At 51.8% G+C, this 27,475-nt stretch overlaps 1 protein-coding gene across 1 annotated transcript; it reads left to right on the forward strand.

Annotated features, from left to right (window-relative positions):
• The first annotated feature begins 899 nt into the window (after positions 1-899).
• Positions 900-26,245, forward strand: FURIN (furin, paired basic amino acid cleaving enzyme). Its single transcript, XM_014072366.2, has 16 exons — positions 900-1,046; positions 6,544-6,847; positions 12,842-12,940; positions 16,937-17,032; positions 17,483-17,611; positions 17,859-17,935; positions 18,163-18,251; positions 18,337-18,509; positions 18,596-18,808; positions 19,700-19,800; positions 19,886-19,989; positions 20,075-20,192; positions 21,177-21,356; positions 21,445-21,569; positions 22,855-22,971; positions 24,911-26,245. Exons 2-16 carry the CDS (start codon positions 6,668-6,670, stop codon positions 25,465-25,467), a joined length of 2,358 nt encoding a protein of 785 aa, XP_013927841.2. The 5' UTR covers positions 900-1,046; positions 6,544-6,667; the 3' UTR covers positions 25,468-26,245.
• Positions 26,246-27,475: the final 1,230 nt, after the last annotated feature.

Below are 27,475 nucleotides of genomic sequence, written 5' to 3' on the forward strand. Positions count from 1 at the left end.
ACTGAACGGTATCTTAAATCAGAGGATCAATGTCAAACATTGGGGAGGCTTTAATTTCCATGCCTGCAGGAGGGTGAGCTTGATGGCCTCGAGGGTCCTTCCAAGTTCTGGCACAGCTGCCTCCATTCATTTTCCAAATAGGACTGCCTACTTCAGAAACGCTCAGACCAGCGCCGCAACTCCAGAACATCCGACTGGAAGAACTACCGACCATCTCGTTCCACCAAATCCGCAAGCCCCAGGCCCGCATTTCTTTCCCTTGCGTCCTTTCGTAGCCCGGATCCCGAGATCTCCGCACGAATCGGCCGTTTGGCGGCGGCTGTTGGGCTTCATTATGGCTCCCTTTGGTTTGCCCTCTCCTTGGAGGCGACGCTTGCCGGGACTTCTTGTTCTTCGAGCCCCTCTGCTTCCAGACTTTGACCATCCCCGGCGCCTCCTCCGAGGCTTCTGCGGCGGCGTTTGTCCCCTTCCAAGTGCGGGGCCCAGAAGCGGAGCTGAAGAGAGGCGGCCTCGGATCACCCGGAGCTCTTTCACCGCTGCCTCAGCACCTGCCCAGGCTCCGCTCCTCGGGGATTCCCGACTCCCCGCGGGGTCTTCTTGGGCACCGACCGGGCGAGCTCAGCGTCCTCGGCACACTGGCGAAGCGATCGACGAAGCCGCCGGTATCCCCGGAGAGTCGCGTCCGCCGAGGGGCAAGCAGAAGCGCTGAGTGGCCTTCGGGCCGCATGGTCCCCGGAGTACGGACGGCTTCGCCTGCCCCGCCCGTCCCTCCGCCGCCTTCCATGGGCACGGACGAGCATCGGGCTCCGGCGGCGGGCGAGGCGGCCGGGGGTGGGCGTGCCTGCCTGCCTGCGAGGGGAGGTGCCGGGCTGGGGCCGCCCGCGCGTCAACCAGCGTCAGGCCGCTGCCAGCCTGCGGGGCGGGGGCAGTTCGGCTGGGCTTCCCGGTCCGCCTCCCGCCCGCCGCGATGACGCCGCTCCCGCTCGCCCAGGGGCCGAGCGGGCAGCCACGGTGAGGAGAGCGGCGCGAGCCCTGAGGGCTGGAAGGTAAGGGCGACGGCGGGAGAGGGACACCCGCTCTAGGCCCGCGGCGCTGGCCGAAGGGCGCGGGCCGCCGTGGGGGTGGGGACGGCGGGGCTTGCTCGCCTTTCGGGCCCGGCTCTCGGCTTTCGCGGGGCCTCTGGGCGGCTGCCGCCCACTCGTCCTCTCCTCCGCCTCGGGACCCGCATCCAGTCGGCGACGGGTGGGCGAGCGCCGCGGTGCGGCGAGGTGGGCGCATGCAGCCCCAGGACAGCCGGTCCCCGCCAGGGTCGGCGCCGACGGGTGCTGTCCCCGTTGGGATCTGGAGGGCAGGACGCTCGGGCCGGCGGAGGCGCGTGGAAACTCTGGAGCCCCTCGAGGCCTTCCGGACGGATCAGGTCGTCCAAGGCTTTGCTCCGTCGGGGAGGGCTGGGTGCCCGGACCAGGCGCTTCCTCTCGGGCCTCCCGCCTCGGGAAGAGGAAGTGTGTGGCCGAGAAGGCTGCCTGCCGGTATGTCTGCGAACCCGCAAGTGAGTCACAGGCCCTGCGGGGGTGGGGAAAGTTTCCGGGGCTAAGTCTGAATGGCACGTCTAACACCTGGCCGTCTGGGGAGAGCTGCGGAAGCAAACCTTGCTTCCCGAAATCTGAAGCCACGGAAGGATCCTATGTTGATTAGGGAAGCCAGTTACTTGTCAAAATCTCTGACTAGGCAGCGATTGTTTTCCCCCTGAGCTCGAGGCCAGCTTAATCTGTGCTTGTCTGTAGCAAGCCAAGAAGAAGAAGGTAAGGACCAGGGATTGGGTGTTTTGGTTCCAAAGAGCCATCCTGGTTTGCTTGGTCAGCTTCCAGCCAGACTAACTGCCATTTCTGTCTGGGAGCTACTTTGAAGCTCTGCTGCTATTGCCACCGCCCCCCTCCCCCCCAGCAGCAGAGCTTCAAAGTAGCTCCCACTAAGCTGTGGCTGGGCTTCACCAATAGAAGTTGTGCAAGAGTAGAGAGATGCGAATCATGCATAGGAATCCCCACCTCCCTTGAGTTCCCATCCATCCCCTGCATTTCTGGGGTTCTTGTTTTTACTTTCCAAGAATTCTCTGTGTGTGTGGAGGGGGAGTTAGTGGGGAGAAAAGAAAGGCAGTAGAAGGAAATAAATGAGAATTTGGGCTTGCCTGCTGGTGTGAGAGTTGTCTCCCGAAGCAACACCTTTTCCTGTGAGTCAAGTTCACCTGTAGGCTCTGTCCCCAGAAGAGGCTCATAGCAGCTCCCTTCACCTTCCTGGTCTGTGGATCTGTTGCGAAACTATGGATTAAAAGGCTGAGCACCTGATGGTGGGCTTGCACCTGGTTCCTTTGGGCTTGAGCAAGCAGGGATTGGGATGTGGGCCTCTGAGCTGAAATGGGTTACATGGTTAGGAAGCGGTTGTCTCCTGAAGCTGCTGGAGGACCTGCTGAAGGCACTTTCACACTTTTAGCAATAACAATGGTTAGAAAGAAAATGCCTTGGCACATCTATGCCGATACATGTCTGTGTGTCCCCATGTTCTTCATTTGCTCAGTTCCGCTAACAAAGTCAGGGTTAATCATTGAGAAAGTATCTGCCGAGAAGGTATAAATTGGTGCTAAGTTGGGAGTGCCCAACATGGATGCTTTGAAAACAAGTCCTATGCTCAGAACTCTTCAAGGACTTCATAAATGACCTAAAGAAGGGCATAGAAAAGGAACTCATGATATTTGCAAATTGACACCAAGATTGAAAACTGAGTCCTCTCTAACAAGAGGTTTGTTCAGTGGTGAGAAAAGTCAGGTCCTGCACTTAGGCAGGAAAAAACAAATGCACAGATACAGAATGTGGCACCTTGCTCAACAGCAGTAACTGTGAGAGGGATCTTGGTGTCCTAGTGGGCAATCATTTAAATACGAGCCAGCCAGCCGTGTGCTGCAGCTGCCAAAAAAACCAATACAGTCCTAGGCTGCATCAACAGAAGGATAGTATCAAGATCATGTGAATTGATACTACCACTTTACACTGTATCAGTAAGATCACGCTTGGAATATTGCATTCAGTTTTGGTCACTATGATATAGAAAGTCTGCAGAATATTGCAACAAAGATGAACATAGGGTTGAAAGGGATCTTGGAGGTCTTCTTAGTCCAGCCCCCAGCACAAGTAGGAGACCTTAATAAGGGGTCTGCAGGCTAAATAGTATGATTAATGGTTGAGGAAGCAAGGTATATCTACCCTACCAAAGAGAAGGATTACGAGGGACATGATAACTATCTCCCAGTACTTGAGGCGCTGTCACAGAGAAGATATGATTGTCTTATTCTCCAAAGCACCAGAGATAATGGATGGAAACTTATTAAAGAGAGATCCATCCTAGAAATAAGGAGAAATTTCCTGACAGAACAATTAATCAAGGGAACAGCTTCCCTCACAAAATTGTGGGTCACCATCACTAGAGGTTTTCAAAAATAAACTGGACAAACATTTGACTGGGATGTATGAGATCTTCTGTCTTCAGCAGAAGGTTGAATTAGAAGACCTCTCAAGATACCTTCTAGCTCACGGCTGTCAAACTCCTGGCCCATGCCCAGTTTAGCGAAGGGGGAAAAAGTCCCGATATATCACATGACAATGCTGTGACAATGTGAGTTTGACACCCCTGTTCTAACCTATGATTCTAAAGACTCCAAGACAAGGAAATTTGCTTAAATTAAGTGGGTGTATGTGGGTGGGTGTAGGAGAGAGAGATGTGGCTTCTTGGGGTTGCATTTTGGAGAAGTGTCAAGAGAAATGCTAAAAGGCAATCAGTTTGGGATTAAATTCCAAATGAAATTGGGTCTTCAGGGTAAGGAGACATGAAGAACTTTCAGCTGCGGATTTCTAAAAATCTATTGAGATGAATGTCTAGAGCCGTGATGGCCAACCTATGGCATGCATGCCATAGGTGGCATGCGGAACAATTTGTTAGGGCACACGAGGCATTGCCTTATCAGCTCCAGCGTGCATGCATGTGCTGGCCAGCTGACTTTGGCCTTTGTTTTCGGCTGTTTTTCATCTTCCGGAGATTTCCCTGAAGAGGTTTCACTGAGGGCAAAAAACCGGAGGGCAAAAACCCCAACGTGCAAACCGGAAGTCCATTCATGAACATCCCATTTGCCCATAGGGCCATTTTTTGCCTTCCGGAGGCTTCTAGAATGCCTCTGGAGCCTGGGGAGGGTGGAAAATGGGTCCATCGTGTGCCAAAAGCGGAGGGGAGGGTGGGGGTCGCGCATGCATAGAATTATGGGTGTGGGCACGCCTGCACATAACCCCTTTGCACTCCCCCCACTTTTGGCATGTGATGGCAAAAAGGTTAGCCATCACTGGTCTAGAGGCAGCTCTTTAACTCTTTAACTAGTCCAGAGGGATCCCAATGAGGGTTAGCTCAGGAATAACAGAGTTGAAAGGGACTTTTGAGGTGTTCTATTCCAACCTGTTTCCTGGTCAGGCAGAAAACTGAGGATGCCAAAATCTGAGTGGAGAATAACACTTAAAAGGGACCTTAGAAGGGATCCTATAGCATTTCAGAAAATGGCTGTCCAGTCTCTTCTTAAAAACCTCCAGTAATGGAGCACCCAGAACTTCTGGAGACAAGCTGTTCCACTGGTTAATTGTTCTCACTGTCAGGAAGTTTCTCCTTGGTTTTAGGTTGCTTCCCTCTTTGTTCAGTTTCCATTCGTTGCTTCTTGTTTTGCCTTCTGCACTGGGAAATGCCCCCTTTGTGGCAGCCCCTCAAAAGCTTGCTTTGTGACTTGCCTATCACATTCTTGGGCAACGCATATGAGCCATTTCCTCCTTCCAGTGGTCTGTAGTATGTCTCTGGTATGTCTCCCCCCCCCCCCCCCGTCCCTTCCACTGGCACTAGTCCAGGGAGACTGCTTGGATTCTTTGCCACGAGACAGGTGGCCTGAACCTCTCCCTTTCTGAAGATGTATCGGTTACTCTGCCAAACTGGCTGGAGAATGGATTTGCTGCACATACCCGTCCGTTGTCCAGGGCAGAACCTGTTCCTCAGTCGGAGTGGCATTTCCTTGGATTACAGAAATGGCCCCCATCTGTTCCTTAAACCTCCCAAGTTTTTGTTTGCTCGGCCAGTCAGAAAGCTTGTTCTTCTAGAAGGTTAACCTTTGGAGGCTGGAGCTCACTTTTGGTGCAGGGCCAGACAGGAACAGCAAGTGTGGTGAAATTAAGTGATGTGGCTGGGTAGAATTTCCCCAGTTCTCTGACTCTCCTGACCTTCATCTCGTTGCGATGACCTTCTGCTTGGTCATCTCTCTGCTGACTCTTCAGCCTTGGAAATGGAGGAGTTGCATTCAACCCCGAAGCCTTCCTTTGGCTGAAACCCTTCTATGCCAGACCGCTTGGACATACCGAGCAGGCAGCAAAGAGCCCACTTCTGATCAGGTTTTTGGGTCAAGAGATGGGGGTCAAGTGCAAACAGTAGCTGCCCACAGAACAAAGGGGAATTGATACCATCCCTTGTCCTGCTGAGCCAGCAAAAGAGGGTGGGGCTCAGAGTGCCCAGTGGCTCCACTGAAGGGTTTCCAGGCCACGTACCTCTTGTTTGCCCAACATACTGCCTGTGTGTGGTTGCCCCATTTTTCTGTGGTCGCCCCAGACAGCACTCTCCCCAGTGTGCTTGTGGGAGATCAGAGCACAACTGATGTCTGTCTGGTTTAGAGAGCAAGAGAGCAATGGCTTTAGGGGGCTCTCGGTAGCCAATTAAATCTGCCCCCCCCTTGCAAATAAATTTCTTTTTCTTTGCAAACCTGTTCATTTATGTAGAGCATGTTTTCAGTTTTCCTTTTTCTCTGTAAGCTCCTTACGGAGGTCCCAGGGCTCCAAGAAAAGCAATAACATAGTAGGTACAACACAAAGTTGTTTGAGGGTTAGGATTTACTTATTAAATAGGTAACTGCTTAACAGGATGCAAATTGGCTCCTTTACACAAATGTGGCTCTGTTGGGTGGCCAAGAACCCCTGCTGTGAAGGAACCTGGTGTCTCCGCATTTGGGTTGCTTCTGGCCACAGCTTTGCAAGAGGGCCAGAGGGGCTTCGGAGAGCATCTCCTGTTCTTCACAGGGAAGCAGGGAAGTGCAGCTCATCCTGGGCACCTGCCCCATCTCCTTCCCTCAGGGTTGGACTCATCCTCGCTATGCTCCAGTTGGGTTTGTAGGAGTACCTCCCTCCCTCTCCTTGGGGCCCTCCAGAAGGGGGACTGGAGGCCCCAAAGCTCCCCCCCATCCCACATGAGGGCAACTTGCCTTGCACAGGGGGGATCTGTGTCTCTTTCATGTAGGAGGAAGCTTGTCTCAGGAACTTGAGAAATGGGGCTTCTGGATGGGGCTTCCAAACCCTCACTGGCCACTTGGCTCCTGTTTACAGACGTCAGCCTCTTGCTACATCCTACTTTCCGCTTCTCAACATCTTGGGGTTGCGGGGAAGGAGGTCCAGTCTGAGCCTTGTTCTTTCATTTGGTCTCCAGGTGCTGTGCAGTCAACGTGTGGCTCAGAGCTGACCCGCATGGTTCCTCAGGCCGACTGAGCCCTTGCTGGGCAGTGCGAGGGGCCTCTCCTGGCTGCCCAGCTTGGCTTTCCCTCCTGGCTTTCATGGATTGGAGGCTGTCCTTGCTGCTTTTCTGGTGGGCGATGACAGTGCCCCTGGCCCTTCTGGTCAGCGAGGGACTCAGCCAGCACATCTACACCAATACCTGGGCTGTGCTGGTGCCCGCCGGCCTGCAGGAAGCCGAACGGATGGCCAGGAAGCATGGCTTCCTCAACCTGGGACCGGTGAGTTACTTCCCAACAGCATTTGCTCCTATTTAAGCCATTACATGAAGAGGTTTGCACATTGTGCTGCTGAATGGAGGGGCTGCAGAGGTGCTGCCCTTCCTGCTGCAGGGCCTCATGGAGGTGAATTCCCTGGGATGTTTGGATACCGGAGGAGCAACATGAGATCCCAGTGGGTAGTTCCTGACACCTGGAACAGTGGAGGAGTCTTCTCCCGGGCGCTCGCTGGGTGCTCTTTGAGCTTGGCTTTTTGCCTGTGGACATTGGATTACCTGGCGAGAACACATCTTCAGTGCTTCTGAACTGAGCACACTGAAGTGAACTGAGATGTGATCTAGTTGGGTAGCAAAACATCTGCGAGCAACAGCCAAGCTCAGGGAGCATCGAGGTCAACCTTGAGCTACAGAGATTCTCTTGGATTGGAACGCTTTCCTTGGCCTGGCAGTGTTTGCTTTCATGGCTGAATTCCTGGCTGTGCTGACTTCTCCTTTGGGAAGCAGGTCTCAGCTCATCTGGAGCTGGCCATTGGGCTGACTGTCTGCTTTTGGCAGAGACAAGTGCCTAGGAAGTGGGAAGTGGGCGTGCTCTTCTTTAGGGCAGGACATTTGATGTTGGCTGTTTGGAAATAGCTGTTTTGATGACGGCTCAGCTATGGCAGTTGTAGCAGGCTCTTCTCTTAGCAGCAGTGATGTTGGCTGAGGGCCCAGCTGCCCAGAGGTGATGCAGGATCAAAGCCCACTTCCCTTGGCAAGCCAGGTGGCCAGTGATGTCAGTTCTCACCCTGTCTTCTGGCATTGAGACCAGCAATGGTTCACACATCACTGTGGTGTGAGGAGCAGGCTTTTACCAAGACCATTTCATGCAAATCTCTTTAGAGAAAGACATTTCTTTTGACAAGTTTTTGAGGCTCACTGTGCTCCTTGTTGGAAGTTTGGAATGTTTCTTGAGAAAGGTGTATTATGTAAGGCATCGTCAGTTACACTGTCTACAAGGAGGGGAGGGGAGACCAGCAGAAGGAGAGCTGAGAGAATTGCTGGATGTGGTTGGAGAGTGAGCTGGTGTGTAAGAAGTCTTAGACTTATTTTAATCCAGAACAAATGGGGTTAAATCACCTACTGAGTAAAAGCTTTTTTCTTGTGATGAAATCCCTCTCCCTCTCCCCTCTTTCTCTCTTTTTACAATTGTCATCAATTGTAATTAGCAATGGTTTCATTGGGTTAAGATTAGGCAGGAATGAAATACTGTTCATGAAAGTTATATTTTCTTCACAGTTTGAGCCTTAGCGCTACCTTAGGTTTTCCCTTTCAAACCTCTCTCATTCTATTTTTAAAGTGTAGAAGTTTAAAATAATGGATAAAGGTCACACACTAAACTCACACACTTCTAAGACACTGTAAACATTACAGATACTTTCAAAAGAATTGCTGAATGGAGGCCCACAAGGTACCGTCTGTGCTGATCAACAGTTTGAACAGATGATTTAGATTTGCAGAAGGCCCAAAGGTGGAAGAATGACCAATGCCTCAGATGAACCACAGAACAAAAAAAGAGAACCTCTGTAGCTTATCAAAGCGAAAGAAAAATGGGAGAAATGCAAAGCTCAGTGTGGTTGCATAAAGAATTCTCAGATAAACAAAAACAACAAAAGGAGAAGCTCAAAAAATGGAAAGGGCCTTTAGGAAAAGCAGAATATCAGAGAATAGCCATAACCTGTAAGGATGGAGTCAGGAGGGATCAGGTTCAGAATCAGCTGAGGCTCTCAATGAGTACCAAAAATGGTTTTGAGAAAGTGGTTGATCTGCAGGTTGGAGAAATGAGTGAGATGGTAACAGATAAAAGCCAAAAACTTGAATTGCTTAATTTCTATTTTGCATCTGTCTTTTTGCAAAAGAAAAAAAATGGCCCAATTTGGCAAAAGGTGCACTGTGTTGGGATAAAGACCAAACCCAGGTCAAAATAGGCAGCAAGTGATGGGAGAAGTCCTTGCTGCTTTGAGGCAATTTAAGTCTCTGTGGTGGATTATAGCCCAAGGTGATAAACTGATAGATGGGAAGTCAAAACCACAGAAAACCTCTGGACTGAAGAAGATTTCAAGAAAACTTATTCCCTTGTTTATAAAAGGGAAAAAGTGGGCCCAAGAAACTACAGAGCCATCAGCTTGACATTGGTATCTGGGTAAATCCTATAGAGGATTATCATCAAGCAGAGGGTTACTGACACTTGCAAAGGAACATGGTGATGACCAGAAGCCTATACGGTTTACTTAAAAATAGGCTGGTCAGTCAATCTATCTTTCTGGACAAAGTGACTAGATCATCAGAGCAAGGAAAAGCTGTGGATGTTGTATACTGAGATGTCAATAAAGTATCTGACTAGGTTGACAGTAACCTTCTTTTTGATGAAATGGAATTAGTGGTATGTAGGATGGGTGGGCAGCCTCATTGTCAGATGCTGGATCTGTTGAACATCTGTGTCCAACAGGTGGCCCTGAATGGATCTGTGTCTACAAGGAGGGAACTCTGCCAGGGGTATTTGGAGATTCTGTTCCGTGTCTAACCATCTTCAGAATTGTCATGAATGACTTGGAGGAGGGGACGGAAGGCATGCTCAGCAAATTGCAGAAAGACACAAAGCTGGGGGTGGTGTTAGATGTTTATGAACTTGTGGACTGGTGGGGGGGGGGAACCGTTGCCATGGAAAAAATGGGGAGGGAGGGAGTGGGTTGCATTGCTGCCCACAGGTAATTCTACCTCTCATATTCTTTTGCTCCCCATTCTCTTTGTCAGTCATAGATGCACCATTTGACCAGGGCAAGATTAATGCAGAGATGCCTCAGGGCTCCTTGTTGTTTTAGCTCGGGATGATTCCCTAGCCCTCTGGATGCAACCATCTTCTTGGGTCTATGGGGAAAGGGGCTGGCAGGGAGAGGATGCACAGGGGGTGGGGGGAACAGAGCTGGTGTATGGGGCAAGCTCATAGAGACTGCCTGGAAAGCAGAGCTCCTTCCTGGCACTTTGGCGGCCCCTGCCCCGCTGCAAAAGGTCAGGAAGTCCCTCTTGCTTCATCTGTGGCACTTTTCCTCTCAGGGAACTGAGGCACCTCTTCTTTTTCAGTGTGGTAAGGTGGCCTTTTCCGTTCCCTGTTGAAACTTGATATGCCCCTTGTCTGCTCAGCAAAGTGTTTCATCAGCACAGTGCAAACAGGTCTTCTGCCCATGACGGATTAATGAAGGGGGCCAAGTCTTTTGGAACATGTTGCGGTCAATGGAACAAACTGACCTAGCTACAAGTTACCCAGTTATAAAAATAACCCCAAAAGTGCTTTTTTGAAGAAGCATTTTTTTTCAAGAAGGACCTGGACTTTCTGGACTCCAGAAAGTCCAGTTGCTTCTTGAAAAAAAGCACCTTCGGGACAGCCGTCACCTGGATAACTGAGAATCTCTCTAGACTGTTACAAAGATAGCCTTCTATCTGGTCAGCACCTGCAAAGGGTCCTGGTGTCATGGTTGGCTTGTGCTGGATAAGGAGGTTGGCTAAGAAAGCTGCTCTGTGCATTGCCTGCAGACACATGTGTGCTTTCTAACCTTGTGGGTGCTGCTGCAGGAGCCGCTGGGCATGGAAGTCATGTGAGGATTGTTGCCTGGGGGCCTGCTGTGTCAGGTCTGATGCCTATAGTGGAAAGTCTCTCTCTCCTTCATCAGCTGCCCACTGTTGGCATTGGGGATCTAGAATCAGGAGTGCGATTTTCTTTCAATCTTCTAATTTTGTGGTAGCAGGACCTCTTGAGTGGAACAGCCTTCTGATAGAGAGCCAAGGAGATGATCTTGGCAAAAGGTGACACAGATGACAGTTGTAAAACCATGCTTTAAGATGGGGAGAGAGGGAGAGAGAGAATGAGAGAAAGAAACTCCCTGATTCACTTGAGTATGAGAGAGAGGGATGGAAAAACTCAGAGATTGTCAAGATTTTGTTACTGAAGCTCATAACAAAGGAGATCCAGCTAAAGGGGGGCAGCTGCCCTGCTCTCTCCCCAGGGCTGAGACTCCTTTCCAGCTGCCTTGGGGCACTGGGCAAGGGAGGGGAGCACTTTCCCTGGATTGCATGCCATTGCTTCTCTGCCTGGCTCCCCTCAGCAAATGGAAGGAGGAATTCTTCCCCAAAGGGGGCTGGGAAGGTTAGTGATTTGATTGGATTAACTACCTTGGAAGTTCCATTCCAGCTTCCTTTTGAAGTGGCCCACTCAACATCCCAGTTTCCCTCCCAAGGAAATGGGAAGCAACCATGGATTAACTTGGTTCTGTCTTCATCAAGATCTATGACCACTCTCTGCATGTTTTCCTGCAGTCACATGATCACGTGTGACCCGTCTGAGTCGTTTTCTGACAAAGACCATGGGAAGCCAGCAGGGAGGTCCCAACCTGCAACCACACAATCTCTTGCTTTTCTTTGGAGACCATCTTATAAATCTCTACCTTGCCTTCAATATAGCATATCCAAAAAATAACTACAACAATCTCTATATAGCATATCTTATAAGTAGGTATGCCACTTAAATCTTATATCTTCTGTTTCCAGCATAGGCCTCCTCTTCATCCTGAATCTCCAGACTGTCGCTGATCATATATTCCCTTCCATTCCGTTTCTGTTAAACCTTACTCAAAATCAAGTACATTTCTGGTGCAAAAATCAATACCCTTATACTGTATATATACTCAAAATTAGAAGCCATAACTTTCCATTTAACCTGGGAAAATAGTTTTTGCCTATCTATGGAGATTCTCAGGCAACCAGGTCATGCTTGTCCCAAAGGTGCTTTTTCAAGAGGCAAGTGGACTTGCAAGTGGGTTTTTGTTTTGTTTTGGAAGAAATTTTGCTTCTTATCCAAGAAGCTGCTTCAGCTTTGGAATAGTTTTTGCCTAGTTTACATCTGGTAAAACAAAATGCTCCTCTTTTTTTTTCAAATTTCAGGTAGACCTTTCTTTTAAAACACTTATATTCAAATTTTCAGGTTTTAATCTTATATCAGAATGATCATAAAAAACTTGTTCCTGTATTTTTTCTTTTGATAAAACTAATGTCCCTTAAAAAAATAAAGATGTTTTTTACAGGATATTCTTGTTTCCTATCTTTAATTTCCATTTTATCTTTTGTTTGTTTATAACTCACAATCTTATCCAATTTATTATCTAGTAATTTTTCAATTTTCTCTAGCTTCTAAGGATTGTAGGTTTTTTTTTAAATTAAAAGGTCCTTCTCTAGGAATATGGCGTGCTAGTTTTTTTCCAGCCCCCTCTGGTGGTTGAGGAAAATAGTTGCAGATTGGGGTTTCTCCTTTAGAGAGAGCAATCTCCTCCGATTACATTTGTTGAGGGATCCGATTCCAAACCAATCAGTGCAGAGCTAAATAAAACCAAGGCAACCTTCCTATGGAAAACTATGCTTAGGGCGGAGGGGGTGGGGAACAATTTCAAAGGCACCAAAGTTTCCCAAATTAATTTTCTCTCTTCACTCAGAGAGCTTTGGCTGTCCCAATCCTCTGCTGGGTTGGGCCACTTGGTCACATCCCTTGGGCAGACACCCAGATGTCAGGATGGGTCCCTTGCGGTTTAGGGGGTGACTTTCTCCTTCCTGTGATTCAGTGCAGTTCCTCAGGACGCTTCATACCAGGGGGCTACGTCCCCTCCTGCCAAGCAGCCCCCCTCCCCCACAGCAGGAGGAAGATAGCAGGACACTCTGCTGCCCTTTGGGGGGTTGTGTTATTTCAGCTCTTGAGAGGCGGAATTTGGGGGAGCCGGTTTCAAGGCATCTTGGGAAGGTGAGGAAGGAGCAGAGAAAACTGCCAGGGCAGGAGGGATAGCATCTTCCTGCTCATGGGGAAGCGTGACCTCCTGATGCCCCCACAAAGTGTTTGCAGCTTTCCTCTGCTGTGGGTGCTGGCCACTCTCTCTGGGACCAGCTCTCAGATGAACCTGATCTGCTTTGCTTCTCCTCTCAGATCATCGGGGACTATTACCACTTCTACCACCGGGCTGTGGCCAAGCGCTCCCTCTCGCCACACTGGTCCTGGCACAGCTCCTTGTCCAGAGAGCCACAGGTATGAATTCCAGTCCTGCAGAGTTGACCGCAGAGTCAGAGGATTGGCCTGGAGGGCTGCACCATGAATCTTGCCCTACCAAGCTCGAGGGCTCCACAAGATACTGGCACCTTTTTCTTGCACACCTGCCTGTCAGAGTTGCCCAGGCGGGGATGGAATGGCTATTCTCCCAGTTCTCTATTCTCTGAAGGAGAGAGCGGAGGCTTCGGGGGGGGGGGGAAATGGGGTCTACGGTTGCGGGAGTGGGCCGGAACATTACGGTCACAATGGGGAGGAGCAGGTATGGCGGGAACTTCAGGGCTAGCCATTACCGGGGAAGGAGGATTCGCTACGTCGCAGCGATCCCTCCTTCCTGCCCTGTTAGTTCCACTCCAAGGCCAGATGGCGAGAGTGGTCAGGGCCCTGGTCTCAGGCTGTTGTTGCTAAATGCCAGGTCTGTGGTTCACAAGGTTCCCCTCGTCCGGGACCTAATATTAGATGAGGGGGCAGACCTGGCATGTATTACTGAAACCTGGCTGGGCCCGGAGGGAGGAGTCCCCCTCACTGAAATGTGCCCAGAAGGATTTCAGGTGCTTCATCAGCTGCGACCCCAGAGAAGGAGTGGGGGAGTGGCTATCATCATCCGAGGGTCATTAGTCCCTCGTAGGATCCCTGCTCCGGAGCTTGTCGGGTGTGAATCCTTATTGGTGAAGTTGGACCTTGAGGGTCAAGTGAGCTTGTTGCTAACGTACCTTCCTCCCAACAGCGTTACAACAGCCCTCCCCTCGCTCCTCGAGTCAGTAGCCGAGCTGGCGGTAGAGTTCCCCAGGCTTATGGTCCTGGGGGACTTTAACCTGCCTTCGCTCGGTGGACACTCTGATGGGGCGCAGGAGTTCATGGCTTCCATGACAGCCATGGACTTAACCCAAGTAATCCAGGGTCTGACTCACTCAGCGGGGCACACACTCGACCTCGTATTCCTCTTGGAGCAGTGGAGACGTGATCTAGATTTGAGGGGCATTAAAGATCTTGCCCTTGTCATGGTCTGATCACTTCCTACTGAAGCTTGACTTTCGGAGACCAATCCCCCACTGTAGGGAGGAGGAACCGATTAGGTGGTTCCGCCCCAGGCACCTGATGGACCCTATGGGATTTCAGACGGCGCTTGGAGAAATACCTGACACTCTCGTCCACAATCCGGTAGAGTCCTTAGTCGCTGCTTGGATTACAGTGGCGGTGGGGGCTCTAAACCGGATTGTGCCTTTACGGCCTCTCTGAGGTAGTGGATCCAGGAGAGCTCCTTGGTTTACTGAGGAACTCCGGGAGATGCGCCAAAAGAGACGCCTAGAGCGCCGCTGGAGGGCCAGTAACTCCGAGTCAGACCGAGCACTGATGAGAGCCTTTATCAGGACCTATCTCGTGGCAATACAGGTGGCGAAATCTGCGCATTTTGCCGCTCTTATTGCATCCGCTGAATCGCGCCCAGCCGCCTTGTTTAGAATAGCCCTCTCCCTCTTGAAAGGGAGGGATGCGGACGACCCTTTACAAGGTTAGGGTTAGGTAGGGCTGAGGAATTTATTCAGTTTCTAACGGATAAAGTCGCTCGGATTCGGACAGATCTGGTACCAGCCGAGGTACCGGGGGAAGGTCTTGAGCGAATTTTATGGAGCGAGTTTCAACTTGTCGCTCCTGAGGAAGTGGACAAGGCCATGGGAGCGGTGAGTGCCTCCACCTGTATACTGGACCCGTACCCCTCCTGGCTGGTCTCGACCAGCAGGGAGGTGACACGTGGCTGGATCCAGATGATAGTTAACACCTCTCTCCGGGAGGGGTCCTTCCTGTACCTCCTAAAGGATGTGGTGGTGAGACCCCTCCTGAAGAAACCTCTAGATCCAGCCATCTTGAGTAACTATCGTCCAGTCTCCAACCTTCCCTTTGTTGGGAAGGTTGTTGAGAAAGTGGTGGCCTTTCAACTCCGACGGTCCTTGGATGAAACCGATTATCTGGATCCCTTTCAGTCCGGTTTCAGGCCTGGTTACAGCACGGAACCTGCTTTGGTCGCGTTGATCGATGATCTCTGGCGAGCCAGGGATAGGGGTCACTCCTCTATCCTTGTGCTTCTTGACCTCTCAGTGGCCTTCGATACCATCGACCATGGTATCCTTTTGCAACGGTTGCGGGAGGTGGGAGTGGGAGGCACCATTCTTCGGTGGTTCTCCTCCTACCTCTCGGACAGGTCGCAGTCGGTGTTGGTCGGAGGGCAGAGATCGACCCCTAGGCCCCTCAATTATGGGGTGCCGCAGTGTTCGGTCTTGTCCCCCCTCCTATTTAACATCTACATGAAGCCGCTGGGTGAGATCATATGCCGGCACGGGATTAAATATCATCAATATGCGGACGATACATAGTTGTATCTGTCCACCCCGTGCCAACTCAGTGAAGCGGTAGAAGTGATGTGCCAGTGCCTGGAGGCTGTCAGGGTCTGGATGGGAACGAACAAGCTGGCGCTCAATCCCGACAAGACCAAGTGGCTATTGATGCTCCCTCCCAAAGATGGTCCAGCTATTCCATCTCTCAGCCTGGGGGGTGAAATTATACGCCCCTTAGAGAGGGCCCGCAATTTGGGAGTCCTCCTGGATCCGCAGCTGAATTTAGCACATCATCTGTCGGCTGTGACCAGGGGGACCTTTGCCCAGGTTCGCCTGGTGCACCAATTGCGGCCCTTCCTGGACCGGGAGGCCCTTTGGATAGTCACTCATGCCCTCATCACCTCAAGACTGGACTACTGTAACGCGCTCTACATGGGGCTGCCCTTGAAGAGTGTTCGAAGACTTCAGCTTGTTCAGAACGCAGCCGCGTGAGCGATTGTCGGTGCACCTCGGTACAGCCACATTACACCTATCCTCCGCGAGCTGCACTGGCTGCCCATTGGTCTCCGGACACGCTTCAAGGTGCTAGTCGTTACTTTTAAAGCCCTACATGGTATTGGACCTGGGTACTTGAGAGACCGCCTCCTGCCAGTCACCTCCCAAAGACCTATTAGATCCCACAGACTAGGCCTCCTCCGAATTCCATCTGCTGGCCAATGTTGGCTGGTGACTCCTCGGGGGAGGGCCTTCCCTGTGGCTGCTCCGGCCCTCTGGAACGATCTCCCCATGGAGATCTGGACCCTTACTACCCTTCCGGCCTTCCGCAAAGCAGTTAACACCTGGCTGTTCTGGCAGGCCTGGGGCTGTTGAACTATCCAGCCCCATTCGAGGTTACGGCTGTTGTAGAATTTTACATTGTTTTTTTTTTTTTTTTGTATCCCCTCCCTTTTTATTGTTAGCCGCCCTGAGTCTCTCGGGAATAGGGCAGCATACAAACTTAATAAAATAAAATAAAATAAAATCTTGATCTACCAAGGGTTTGGGCTGATGCCCGTTGGAGAGAAGACCATGGGGCCTGACAAGAGGAGATGCTTAGTTGAATCGTTTCCTCTGGCTTCTCTTCCGGCTCCACGGTGAGATCAAGCAGGTGAAGCCGAGAGATACGAGGGCTTTGGAACTCGAGACTGGGCTTCCTTTGCCTGGGGAGGAAGACCCAGGCAAAGCCCCCTCCCTGTCGAGCAGAGTCCACAGGGCCCATATGCTGAGCCTGGTGGCCTTGTTTCCTGCGTGGAGCAGGAGCAGGGCATTGGGAAATGGTCATCAAGGTCATCCTGGGAGAGAAACGAGAAAAGGGAAGCCCATCAAAGGAAAACCTTTCTTCGCACCACTACGCAAAGGCTCAGTCTGCTTAGCTGTAAAGAGTTTTTCTTCTTCACCTTTTTGGAAAAGGGCCCCTGGCCATGAGCAGAGAGGGCCAACAGGGACCTTCTGTGGCCCTCTTGGCAGGGCTGGGCTTGTGGTCCTTGTGGGGTCAGATGAGAGGATTGCTCTATGATAGCAGAGCTCCAGAGTGGCATCTTTTGCTTGCTCAGGGTTGGTTTGGGACCTGCGGGAGCCTGGCAGCATGCCCATGCGCATCTCTTCACAGGTGCTCTGGCTGGAGCAACAGGTGGCCAAGCGCCGGACAAAGCGGGATGCCTTCATAGAACCAACAGATCCGAAGTTCCCCCAGCAGTGGTACCTGGTAGGTGAGGCTAATGCCTTGGGGGGACAGGACTCGTCCTGTCTGAAGTCCAGATTGGGGCAGGCTGGGGGCAGAGGGACAGTGCTTAGTCGCTCCAGTCAGTGGGACAGAGGCTCTAAAACGTTTTCCAATGGCTGTATCCTAAGAGCCTCCCCATTGGTTCCCAGAACTATCCAAGGGCAGCCAGGGGAAGAGCAGGCCTTGCAAGAGAGCAGCACATAGAAGGGGTGTGTGGGGGACGGACCAAGAGGGCTAGCAGGGCATTTGGTTGAATGTTTGAAAAGATGGGGAGGCCCTGTGAGATTGAGCTTGGATGGGGCCTTTCTCTCCGCTTTGGCTTGAGATGCTCTTTTGAGGACAGTTAGTTGGGGTTGGGGTTCTCAAGGCCCGTGTTCCTGCTCCAACACCTTGGCTCTTGGGCTGAGTGTCTGCTGCTCCCCTTTCTTGCAGTCCAACAGCAACCAGAGAGACCTGAACGTGCAGGAGGCCTGGCAGCAGGGCTACACTGGCCGTGGGGTGGTGGTCTCTATCTTGGACGATGGCATTGAGAAGAACCACCCAGATTTGGAGGCCAATTATGTAAGTGGAGGAGAGGATGGGCGTGTTTGCTCTCCTGGGAGGGCAGGGCAAAGGCCTCCTGGGGCCTCGGCTGTCTCTCGCTGAAGGGCCTACACTTTCAAGTCTCCCCAGCCCCAGCCAAGGCATCAGGGGTGGGGGGGAGGTCTATCTCTCAGTGTCCAGCAGGCTGGTCTCCAGGATGGCCGGCGTCCTGGTCTCCTGTGAAGGGGCATAGACTAAGGCCCCAGAGGGCTCCATCTTTCCCTAGGACCCTGCTGCCAGCTTTGACGTGAACGACCAGGACCCAGACCCTCAGCCTCGCTACACACAAACAAATGACAACAGGTTAGGAGGGAGGGAGGCAACTAGGCACATGGCCTGGAATGGGGCACTGGGGTGTGGGGCTTCCATGGAAGACCCCCCTCCCAGCCCCGTGCAAGGGTCACACTTGTCCCGGATCTGCACTATTGCATGGTCAGACTGCCCAGAAGAAGGGGTCGTTTGTTCATTTATGGCATTTATGAACTGGCCACCCTCCTTGGGCAGGTCTCAGTCTTTTCTGTCCGTTGCAGGCATGGCACTCGGTGTGCAGGCGAAGTGGCCGCAGTGGCCAACAATGGCATCTGTGGTGTGGGCGTGGCCTACAATGCCAAGATTGGAGGTGAGGGGTACCCTTGAGCTCTGCCCGCTTTTCGGCTGGTCCGGCTGACCAGAGGCAACCAAAGCAGTGGTCATCTCTGTTCCAGGGGTCCGCATGCTGGATGGGGAGGTGACGGATGCTGTGGAAGCTCGCTCCCTGGGCCTGAACCCCGACCACATCCACATCTACAGTGCCAGCTGGGGCCCGGAGGATGACGGCAAGACCGTGGATGGCCCCGCCCACCTGGCCGAAGAGGCCTTCCGCCGGGGTGTGAGTCAGGTGAGAGAGAGAGCTGGGTGGGCAGCTGGAGGCCAGTCAGGGCAGACCCCGAGGCCTCTAGCTGCTTCACCTGACCCTTTTCTCAGGGCCGCAACGGACTGGGCTCCATCTTCGTCTGGGCCTCGGGGAATGGCGGCCGGGATCGTGACAGTTGCAACTGCGATGGCTACACCAACAGCATCTACACCCTCTCCATCAGTAGCACCACGCAGTACGGCAATGTGCCCTGGTACAGCGAGGCCTGCTCCTCCACCCTGGCCACCACCTACAGCAGCGGCAGCCAGAACGAGAAGCAGATTGTGAGTCCCAGCTGCTCACTGCGTGCACTCTCCCCGCAAGTCCCCCTGTGCTCCAAAGATGCCTAGACAGTTTGGAACCCCACCCAGGATTGCTGGCTACAGGCGCTACGATTGTTGGATGGCAGTTGCTGGCCACGGGGCCAAGGTTGGGCCAAGGGATGGCAGATGGTTCAGGGCCTGGAGGGGAAAAGAGAAAGATGAATGCCCTGAAGAGAGTGTGGAAAGGATCTGGTGGGGCAAATGGCTTGGGCGGACGGGGGGGGGGGCAAGGAAGGAGGGCAGGGCAGTGTTGGGAACTTTCACAGCGATAGGAATGAGAGAGGAGAGATGCTGCAAACAGGAAGGACACGTCAGGGGGGGGGGGTGAGACCCGGACGTTGCACCTGGTCACCTGCAGGCATCCATGGCGGAGGGGAGCCAACTGTAATTCCCTGTGGCTCAGGTTATCTTGGCTCAGGTTGCATCAAAGCAACCCCCCCCCAATTATCCCTTTAGTTGATACTGAAACACCTCAAAAGTTTGGGGAGTTAAGGCCCCTCCCTCCTTGTCTGTGGCTAGACAGAAATCCTGGGTTTTAGGAGAAGGCTCCTCTCTGCTCAAAAGTGAGCAGACAGTAGTGGGACTCTCGTGGGGGTTTCTGCCCAGCTAGAGATCCCAGTGGGGGCCCAGCCAAGGTTGTTGTGCACAGTTGGACGTGTGTCTCCCGGGAGGCCAATTCAAAGAAGGGCTGGGAGTGCCAGCGCTGAAGGTGGCTCCCACGGCCACTGAATGGGGTCCATTTCCCATCAAAGGTCCCGTGTGTGTGTGTGTGTGTGTGTGTGTGTGCGCGCGAGATGCTGAGCTGGCAAGATAAGCTGTGAGTGTGCTGGCCTTCCTCTCTCCGTCCTCCAGGTGACGACTGACCTGTGGCAGAAATGCACCGAGTCCCACACTGGCACCTCTGCCTCAGCACCCCTGGCTGCTGGGATCATTGCCCTCGCTCTGGAAGCCAAGTAAGGGGTGAGGGAGGTGGCAGTGCCCATGCAGGCCGGGCCTTGTAGAGCGGTGGTTACCGATTCACCTGCCTCTTCTCTACAGCAAGAACCTGACCTGGCGGGACATGCAGCATCTGGTTGTGCGGACATCCAAACCTGCCCACCTCAACACCAACGACTGGGCCACCAACGGTGTGGGACGCAAAGGTAGCCTCAGGGATGGAGCGGACAGGCCGTGGCAGATGCCACCCCTGCCTTGCTCAGTCCTGACTCGTGGCCCCTTTTTCCGCAGTCAGCCATTCCTACGGCTACGGACTGCTGGATGCAGGTGCCATGGTGGCCCTGGCCCAGAACTGGACCTCGGTGGGGCCTCAGCGGAAGTGCATCATCGACATCCTCCCAGAGCCAAAGTGGGTTTTGGGGTGTGGGGGGCTTGGAAACGTCTGTCTTCTCCCTCCTGGGGTGGGGGCTCAGCTTCTTGAATACATGGAGTCCTTGACTTACAACCATATTTTTAGTGGTTGTTACGGCTATGTGTTATGTGGTTTAACATGTTTAGTCCTGAAAAAGTGACAGGTGACTCATCCTCACACTTAGAAGTGCGACAGCCTCCCTCCCTCCCCACCATAGGTCAGAATTCGGGCCGTTGATAAGCCACCTGCATTCATGACGGCTGCAGCATCCTTGGTCCTCTGTGGCCACTTGTGACTTTTCCAGCTGGCTTCCAACAAGCAAAATCAATCAGGGAAGCCGGATCTGCTTAACGGCTTTCTGATTTACTTAATGACCATCTGATTTATTTAATAATTGGAGCTTAACAACCCTGGCAAAGAAGGACATAGAATTGGGTGCAACTCACATAATGGCCATTTTCGTTAGCATCATAAATTCTGCTCCCAAATGCCATACCTTGAGGACTACCTGTAAAGAACTTGCTTGGGAGGATGAGTAGCGTCTACCCTCTCTTGGCACCGCCCCTGTGCCCCCTATGCACCATATTCTCAGGAGTCACACGGGACACTTCAGGGACCTCGTGGATCAAGTCCATCCCCACTTTCTTCTCCTTCATGAGGTCACCGTGCACCTCGCAGCCAGTGCTGGCACTGTAGAGATAGGCCTGTCTACATATATCCACTTCCAAAGGACACCCAGCTGCCCTGGCAGAATTGATGGATTTAGATTTTGGTGCTGTTGACTCCAGGGACACTTTGGGTGGCTCACAATAGAAAAGTCACAATTCCAGCGCAATAAATAAGTAAAAACAATAATAAAGAGAACTAACCAAAAGGCAGCCAGACAGCTAGTGGGGGTATCCAGGACCTCTAACAGAACCCATGGGGGAAGAGGCTCCATGGCTGCTGGCTGCCTTGCCCAAGGATCCTTGTCTCCTGCAGGGATATCGGCAAGTTTCTGGAGGTACGGCAGAAGGTGGAGGCCTGCTGGGGAAAGGCTAACTCTGTGGCTCGACTGGAGCATGTCCAAGCCAGGCTGACCCTCTCCTACAACCGTCGGGGAGACCTGGCTATTCACCTGGTCAGCCCAATGGGCACTCGCTCCACTCTCCTGGCTGCCAGGTAAGCTGACTCCTGCCACCTCTGGTCCGAAAGACCGCTGAGCCTCTGCCCCCCCCCCCCCGCCCATCATCTCTTTCTGCTTGGCCAGGCCTCGGGACTATTCAGCTGATGGCTTTAATGACTGGGCTTTCATGACGACGCACTCCTGGGACGAAGACCCTGCTGGCGAATGGGTGCTGGAAATTGAGAACACAAGTGAAGCAAACAATTATGGTAATCTGCTTTATTCCTCAATGTCTTCCCAGGGGCCAGGAAGACACTCTCCTGAGTGTTGATGGACCTTGCCCCAGATGTTCCACCACTCAGACTTCAAGTCCTTGTCCTCCCCTTCCACTGTGTTCACCAAGGCAGCGTATTGGGAAGAATGGCTCTGCCATGTGGCTCTTTTGTCCCAAATCGTGCTGCCAAAACTGGACTGCAATGATTTTGTTGCTGTTTTTACAGAATTAAGTGTGGAGAATGGGGGTGGGAGGCAAATTGCTCTCCTTCCCACTTGTCAATTCCCAAAGGAATAACAATCTGCAATATGGGTTTCTGCCTTGTTTGTGTGTGCTTGGGCAACCCCCCCCCCATTCCCACAGCAGAACTCCCCTCAAAGGGCAAAGAAATTCAGCAACTTCCAGGGACTTCTCCTAATGCTCTGGGAATGACAGCTGGGTTCAGCTGACGCAGAACTTGCAAGATGTGGACTATCCTGTAAGTGCAAGTAGTCCTTGTTAAATGACCCAGAAGGAGCCCAGAATTTCCATGGCTAAGTGAAGTGGATGTTAGGCAAACCATCCCTGACTGGACTATTTAGAAATGGCATTCTGGTGGTTCCAGGTGTGGCCTTCCAGTGTCAACATCTGTCACCTTCCCCAGGTAGCCGCCACCCACGTTGTCTCTCTGCCTGGGCCCAGTGAACTCCTTTGGCAGACAAGGCTCCACCACTGATGTCTGCACTGGTGTCCCGGCTGGTCTCTCCCGCAGCGTCTGGATCCTGGGACGGCAGCAGAAGGAAGGAAATGTCAGCTGGGGCAACAGCAGCGGCAGCAGCAGAGTGCAGGGTGGCCAGGATGGGCTGGAGAAGGGGGGGGGGGATGACTGTCATAAATGCAGGCCAGTTCATAGTCACCCAAAGTTTGATCACAGGACCACGGGCTGCTGCAGCGGCCATAACTTTGAGGACTGTTAGTAACTATCATAGTAACTGAATGGTCAGTGAGTGAATGGTCAGTAAGCAAAACACATTTTTAAAAATTTATAATATGATTCAAAGGCCCCAAAGAATAGTACAATCATTGAACAAATTGTAGTGACAAAGGCAATAATAAAGTGGTCTTCTTGAAAGTTTTGCATAGCTTTAGTTCTGCACAGGGTAGGAGCCTGATCCCCTTCCTCCAATAGGAGCTGGGTGGGAAAAGCTGTTGGCTTTTCTCCCCAGCGTCACCTTGGGTCCAGACTGGCAGGGAGGCTGCTCTGGGGGCTCATCCCCCCCTTCCTTTCTCCTGCTTTTCAGGCACCCTCACTAAGTTCGTCCTGGTTCTGTATGGGACAGGCCCCGACTTGCCGGACCTCTCCAATCAGTTTGAGAGCAGTGGCTGCAAAACCCTGGTCACTAACCAGGCCTGCGTGGGTAAGTCCTAAGGAAAAGCTGCTTGGGCTGCTTGGAAGAGTGTCCTACCCTTGGGGATGGCCCCTGTCCTAGACCTGAGCTTGTGCTCACTGCCTGCTGGCAGAAGGGTGGGTCTGGGCCTGGCCTGCCCCTCTTTGCTTGCTGGACAGGTTGGGCTCAATGGGTGCCTCCTTCGCCCCCTCCCCTCCAACTCCCAAGTGGAGGGAGGAGTCCTGCCTTAGCAACAGCTCTCCTTTCTCTGCGCTGACCGTGGTTCGTCCATTTGGGCCCACTGCTCTGCTACTCTCTCCATGTCCCCTTCAGTGGGCCAGTTGGGCAAGAACCCTCGAGGTCTGAGTGGAGGGGTGGAGGCACTCCTGCCAGAGCTGTGGGTAACCCAGTCCTCCACCTTGCCACAGGAAGGAGGGCTGCTTGCCTGCTGCAGTTTCTGTGTCTTGGCTCCATGGGGGGGTGGGGAACTCCCCCCTCCCACTGTCCTTGGACCATCAAGTGGCTCTCTCAGTCCAACCTCTGCTTCCAGGTGGCTCTTTTATTTCATCTCCTTGTGGACACTTGTCACATTCTCCCTTTTACTTTATTCAAGTGGCTTCCATGTCATCTTTCTATTCAATTTGTCTTGAGAAAAAAAATATTTTTTTCATACAGGATTTTCCCTTTCACTTCCCATAGTCATCCTCCATTTATTCTTATCTCTTTTACTTCTTTTCTTCCGTGATTGTTTTATTTTTGACACTACCAAATAACAGCACATCCCACATTTGAGATATTCTTACCAGCCTTCCAACATTCCCTATGTACCTCAGCCTTTCAAAGCAGACATTATTTTTTTGTTCTTTGCCGAGTGTAGGGATTAAAAAGTGTGGCAAAAAATGAGGGTATTTGTAAGTGGTTACTCAGCTTCCATTTATGTCATCCATTTGGATTCCTCCCAAATCACTTTCCTTCAGACATTTGTGTAGCAAACGTCTTCCTTTATAGCCATTGATAGAAGACTTGTAGCTCAGTGCTGAACTGTAGGTCTATTGATGCTCTCTGAGCTTGGCTGTTTTGTTGCAAAAGTTTCATTATCAAACTAGGGCTAGGAGGAGTGGGGTTTGGAATGGAGGAGGAGTATGTGTGGGCATCCTTGGTGCTCTCTTGCAGACATTTCATTACCAAACGTGTTAGAGTTGTAGCCATTTCCTGGAGCATAACATCATCTACCTCTGAATTTCTACTTTGTACAGATTCTCCAAACAATCCAGAAGATACGAGTTCATACTTCCTGATGCTCCATTTGAGCCCTTCATTCATAATGAAACCTTCCTTTCCTTGCATATCTTCCTCATCTCCACGACCTTCCTTTCTCTTTGATTCACAAACCATCCAATCCTTTTCCCTTCCCTTCCACATTCATTCATCTTTTTTTTAAAGAAATGCAACACTTTGCAGAGAAATACCTGGTCCTGTGGAGTAAAAGTCATTCCATCAGTTGCAAAGTTTAGCATTTTTTTTTTAGTTAATTCAGGATTTATCCCATTGCAAAATAATAATGATTGTGACAACTTCTCCAGTTGTATCAATTATTCCATGGGTACTTTGAAAAGCTCAGAGCCGTTTATGTCAGATCACCTCCCTTCTGGCAATCCTACATCAGGTATAGTTACTGTGAGTGTTATGACTTTTGTCCCTCTGCTGGGTGACTGGAAGTCGTCTGGTCCACTCTGCTACCTGCTTACCACCTTAGCTAAGCAGGTAGCTTAATGGCTCTGCAGCTGAGATCGTCTGATGGAGGCTACATCCCTGGCACATTGCTGAGAGCCACAAAATATGAACAAAATAAGTAGTGATATGAAGACTGACTCAGGATGCCCAGAGAAGTGGTTTCTCATCTACGGAGCAGAGAAGGGAGGCTGGCCAGTCATGCCCTGAATCCTCTCTCCTTTGCCTTCTCTTCCAGTGTGTGAAGAAGGCTTCTACCTCCACCAGAAGACCTGTCTCAAGACTTGTCCGCCTGGCTTTGCTCCGGCCCTGGGGCCGCCACCTCTGGAGAACAGCCTCGACCCCCACCTGCTGCAACCTCGGCTCTGTGTGCCCTGCCATCCGTCCTGTGCCACCTGCCTGGGCCTCTCAGCCGGCCAGTGCCTGTCCTGCCCGGCTCATGCCCACTACAACAGCCAGGAGCACACCTGCTCCCATCAGACACAGAGCAGCAGGGCCTCCCCTGCTGTGGGGGGAGAGGGCGTGGCTCCTGCCAGCCCCCCTTCCAACTTGCCGCTCTTGGTGGCAGGCCTGAGCTGTGCCTTCATCGTCCTTGTCTTCATCATCGTCTTTCTGGCGCTGCAGCTGCGGTCAGGGCTGTGCCTGCGTGGGTACAAGGTCTACTCGCTGGAGAGCGGAAACCTCATTGCCTACAAAGGGCTGCCTTCCATTCTGTGGCAGGAGGGGCTGGAGGAGGAAGAGGAGGAGGAGGGTGAGGGTGAAAGAACTGCCTTCATCAGAGACCAAAGACTTTGATGAGTCTGCAGCCCCAGGTGAAGCAGGCCGGATCCACCCCCGGGGCTCCTGCTCTCTTCTGGGGCTGAGCCCCTGTGTCTTATGGGCCTGATGCTGCTGCTGGAGTAATTCTCTTCTGGTTTTAATTCACCAAAGTTTTTAAAAAAACTAAACCAGTCTGTGTCCTGTTATAGTGGAAAGGAAGAGGGGTGCAGGGGGCACATCTCCCTAGATGGGGGAGGGCTGAGGCAACAGGAGGGCTTCCAGCTCCCTCCTGCCTTGGCCACCAGACATTGCCTATGCGCCTCTCTTCCCTCATGGCCAGGAGGGCCTGCCTAATATGCTGCCCCCTCTCTGCCCCTTACTGGTGGGGAGGGAGGAAGAGTACCCACGCCCCCTTGCTCAGTGCAGATGGGCTGCCCAGCCCCCTCCCCCCCGAGCAGGTTCTCTGGACTCTGGATCTTGGAGGGGCAGCCAGCCGGCTGGCTTGCTCACCAGCACCCCATGGCGGCTGCTCCCTGGATCTGCTGAGTGTTGCTGGAGCTTCCACCTTTCCTATGTGCCTTGTTGCGCCTCCCCCCTCGGATGACAATCTCTGGCTGCGGTCCTCTGGAGCTGCCTGGTGGAGGTTGTTTGGTTGGGGCTGCCCAGGACACTTTTTCTATAACTTTTTTGGTGCACAAATGATTTCTTGTAATTTGAAGAAGTAACCAATTCTTGGGGCCAGTTTTTTTAATTTAATGGATGTGGATATAACTCTAGAGAGATTAAAATTTATTAAATGTTGGAACTATGCAAACCTGGTTTCTCCTGCTGTATTCTCTCGCCAGAAGCCTCAGTCAGTCCCTAAACCTTAATCAAGAACTATGATACACCCCCTGCTTACTTCAAGCCCAGGAATATCTGACTCTCTGAAGCCTCTTCCATCCAGCCACTCTCCTCTTCTCTCTCCTGGTAAAATTGAGGAAAGCCCATCAGGACTCCTGGGGGATAGGCAGACTTTCACCAGGCTTTATTTGGCTGGGTCGAATTCCAAATAAAAGCTGATAAAATTCAAGGGCAGAAGCTAATTGTGGAATGATAATAATGAAGGGCATGGATCCAGCTGATTATTGCAACTTGGAGATGTTTAATAGGATTGTCCCATCCCAAGTGCACTGCTCAGTTCCTGGCAGCCACTTGGAGAGGATTGAGAGTAACTGAAGCTTCAGAGAAGGTAGAAGGAAGATTAACAGAGTTGAAAGGGACTTTGTAGGTCATCTAGTCCTACCCCCTGCCCAAGCAGGATACCCTATTTCTGACAAATGGCTGTCCAATCTCTTCTTGAAAGCCTCCAGTGATGAAGCTCCTAAAACTTCCAAAGACAACTTCTGTTCCATTGGTTGATTGTCAGAAAATTTCTCCATATTTCTAACTTGAATCTCTCCTTGATCAGTTTCTATCCATTATTCCTTGTCTAGCCTTCGGGTGCTTTGGAGAATAGCTTGACCCCCCCTCCTCTCTGGCAGCCCCTCAAATATTGGAAGACTGCTATGAAGTCTCCCCTGGTCCTTCTCGTCACTAGACTAGCCCTGCCCAGTTCCTGCAATCGTTCATTGTATGTTTTAGCTTTCTGTCCCCTAATCCAGTGTTTTTCAACCTTGGCAACTTGAAGATGTCCGGAATTCTGGGAGTTGAAGTCCGGACATCTTCAAGTTGCCAAGGTTGAAAAACACTGCCCTAATCATCCTGGTTGCTCTTCTCTGCACTCTTTCTAGAGTCTCAACATCTTTTTATAGTTCTAAGTGTGGCCTTACTAAGGCTTTATAGAGTGGTATTAGTATCTCACTTGATCTTGATTGTTTCCCTCTGTTAATGCAACTCAGGATTGCATTGGCTTTTTTGCCTGCCACTGCACGCTGCTGGCTCCTATTTAATTTGTTGTCCACTAAGACTCCAAGATCCCTCTCACAGTCCCTGCTATTAGTCTGGTTTCACCCAGTCTATATGTGTCCTTTTGGTTTTTCTTGTCTAACTGTAAGATTTTACT

The sequence above is a fragment of the Thamnophis sirtalis genome, unplaced genomic scaffold (assembly GCF_051295495.1).
Source record: "Thamnophis sirtalis isolate CommonGarterSnake01/CBP01778 unplaced genomic scaffold, rThaSir2_p1.2 scaffold_2, whole genome shotgun sequence".
Taxonomy (NCBI): Eukaryota; Metazoa; Chordata; class Lepidosauria; order Squamata; family Natricidae; genus Thamnophis; species Thamnophis sirtalis.

Excerpts from the sequence above, each read along its gene's own strand:
- FURIN (XM_014072366.2), top strand. The coding sequence starts at position 6,668 with ATGGATTGGAGGCTGTCCTTGCTGCTTTTCTGGTGGGCGATGACAGTG. Across the intron at positions 6,848-12,841 it reads GCTTCCTCAACCTGGGACCG|ATCATCGGGGACTATTACCA; the intron begins GTGAGTTACTTC and ends TTCTCCTCTCAG. Across the intron at positions 18,809-19,699 it reads GCCAGAACGAGAAGCAGATT|GTGACGACTGACCTGTGGCA; the intron begins GTGAGTCCCAGC and ends TCCGTCCTCCAG.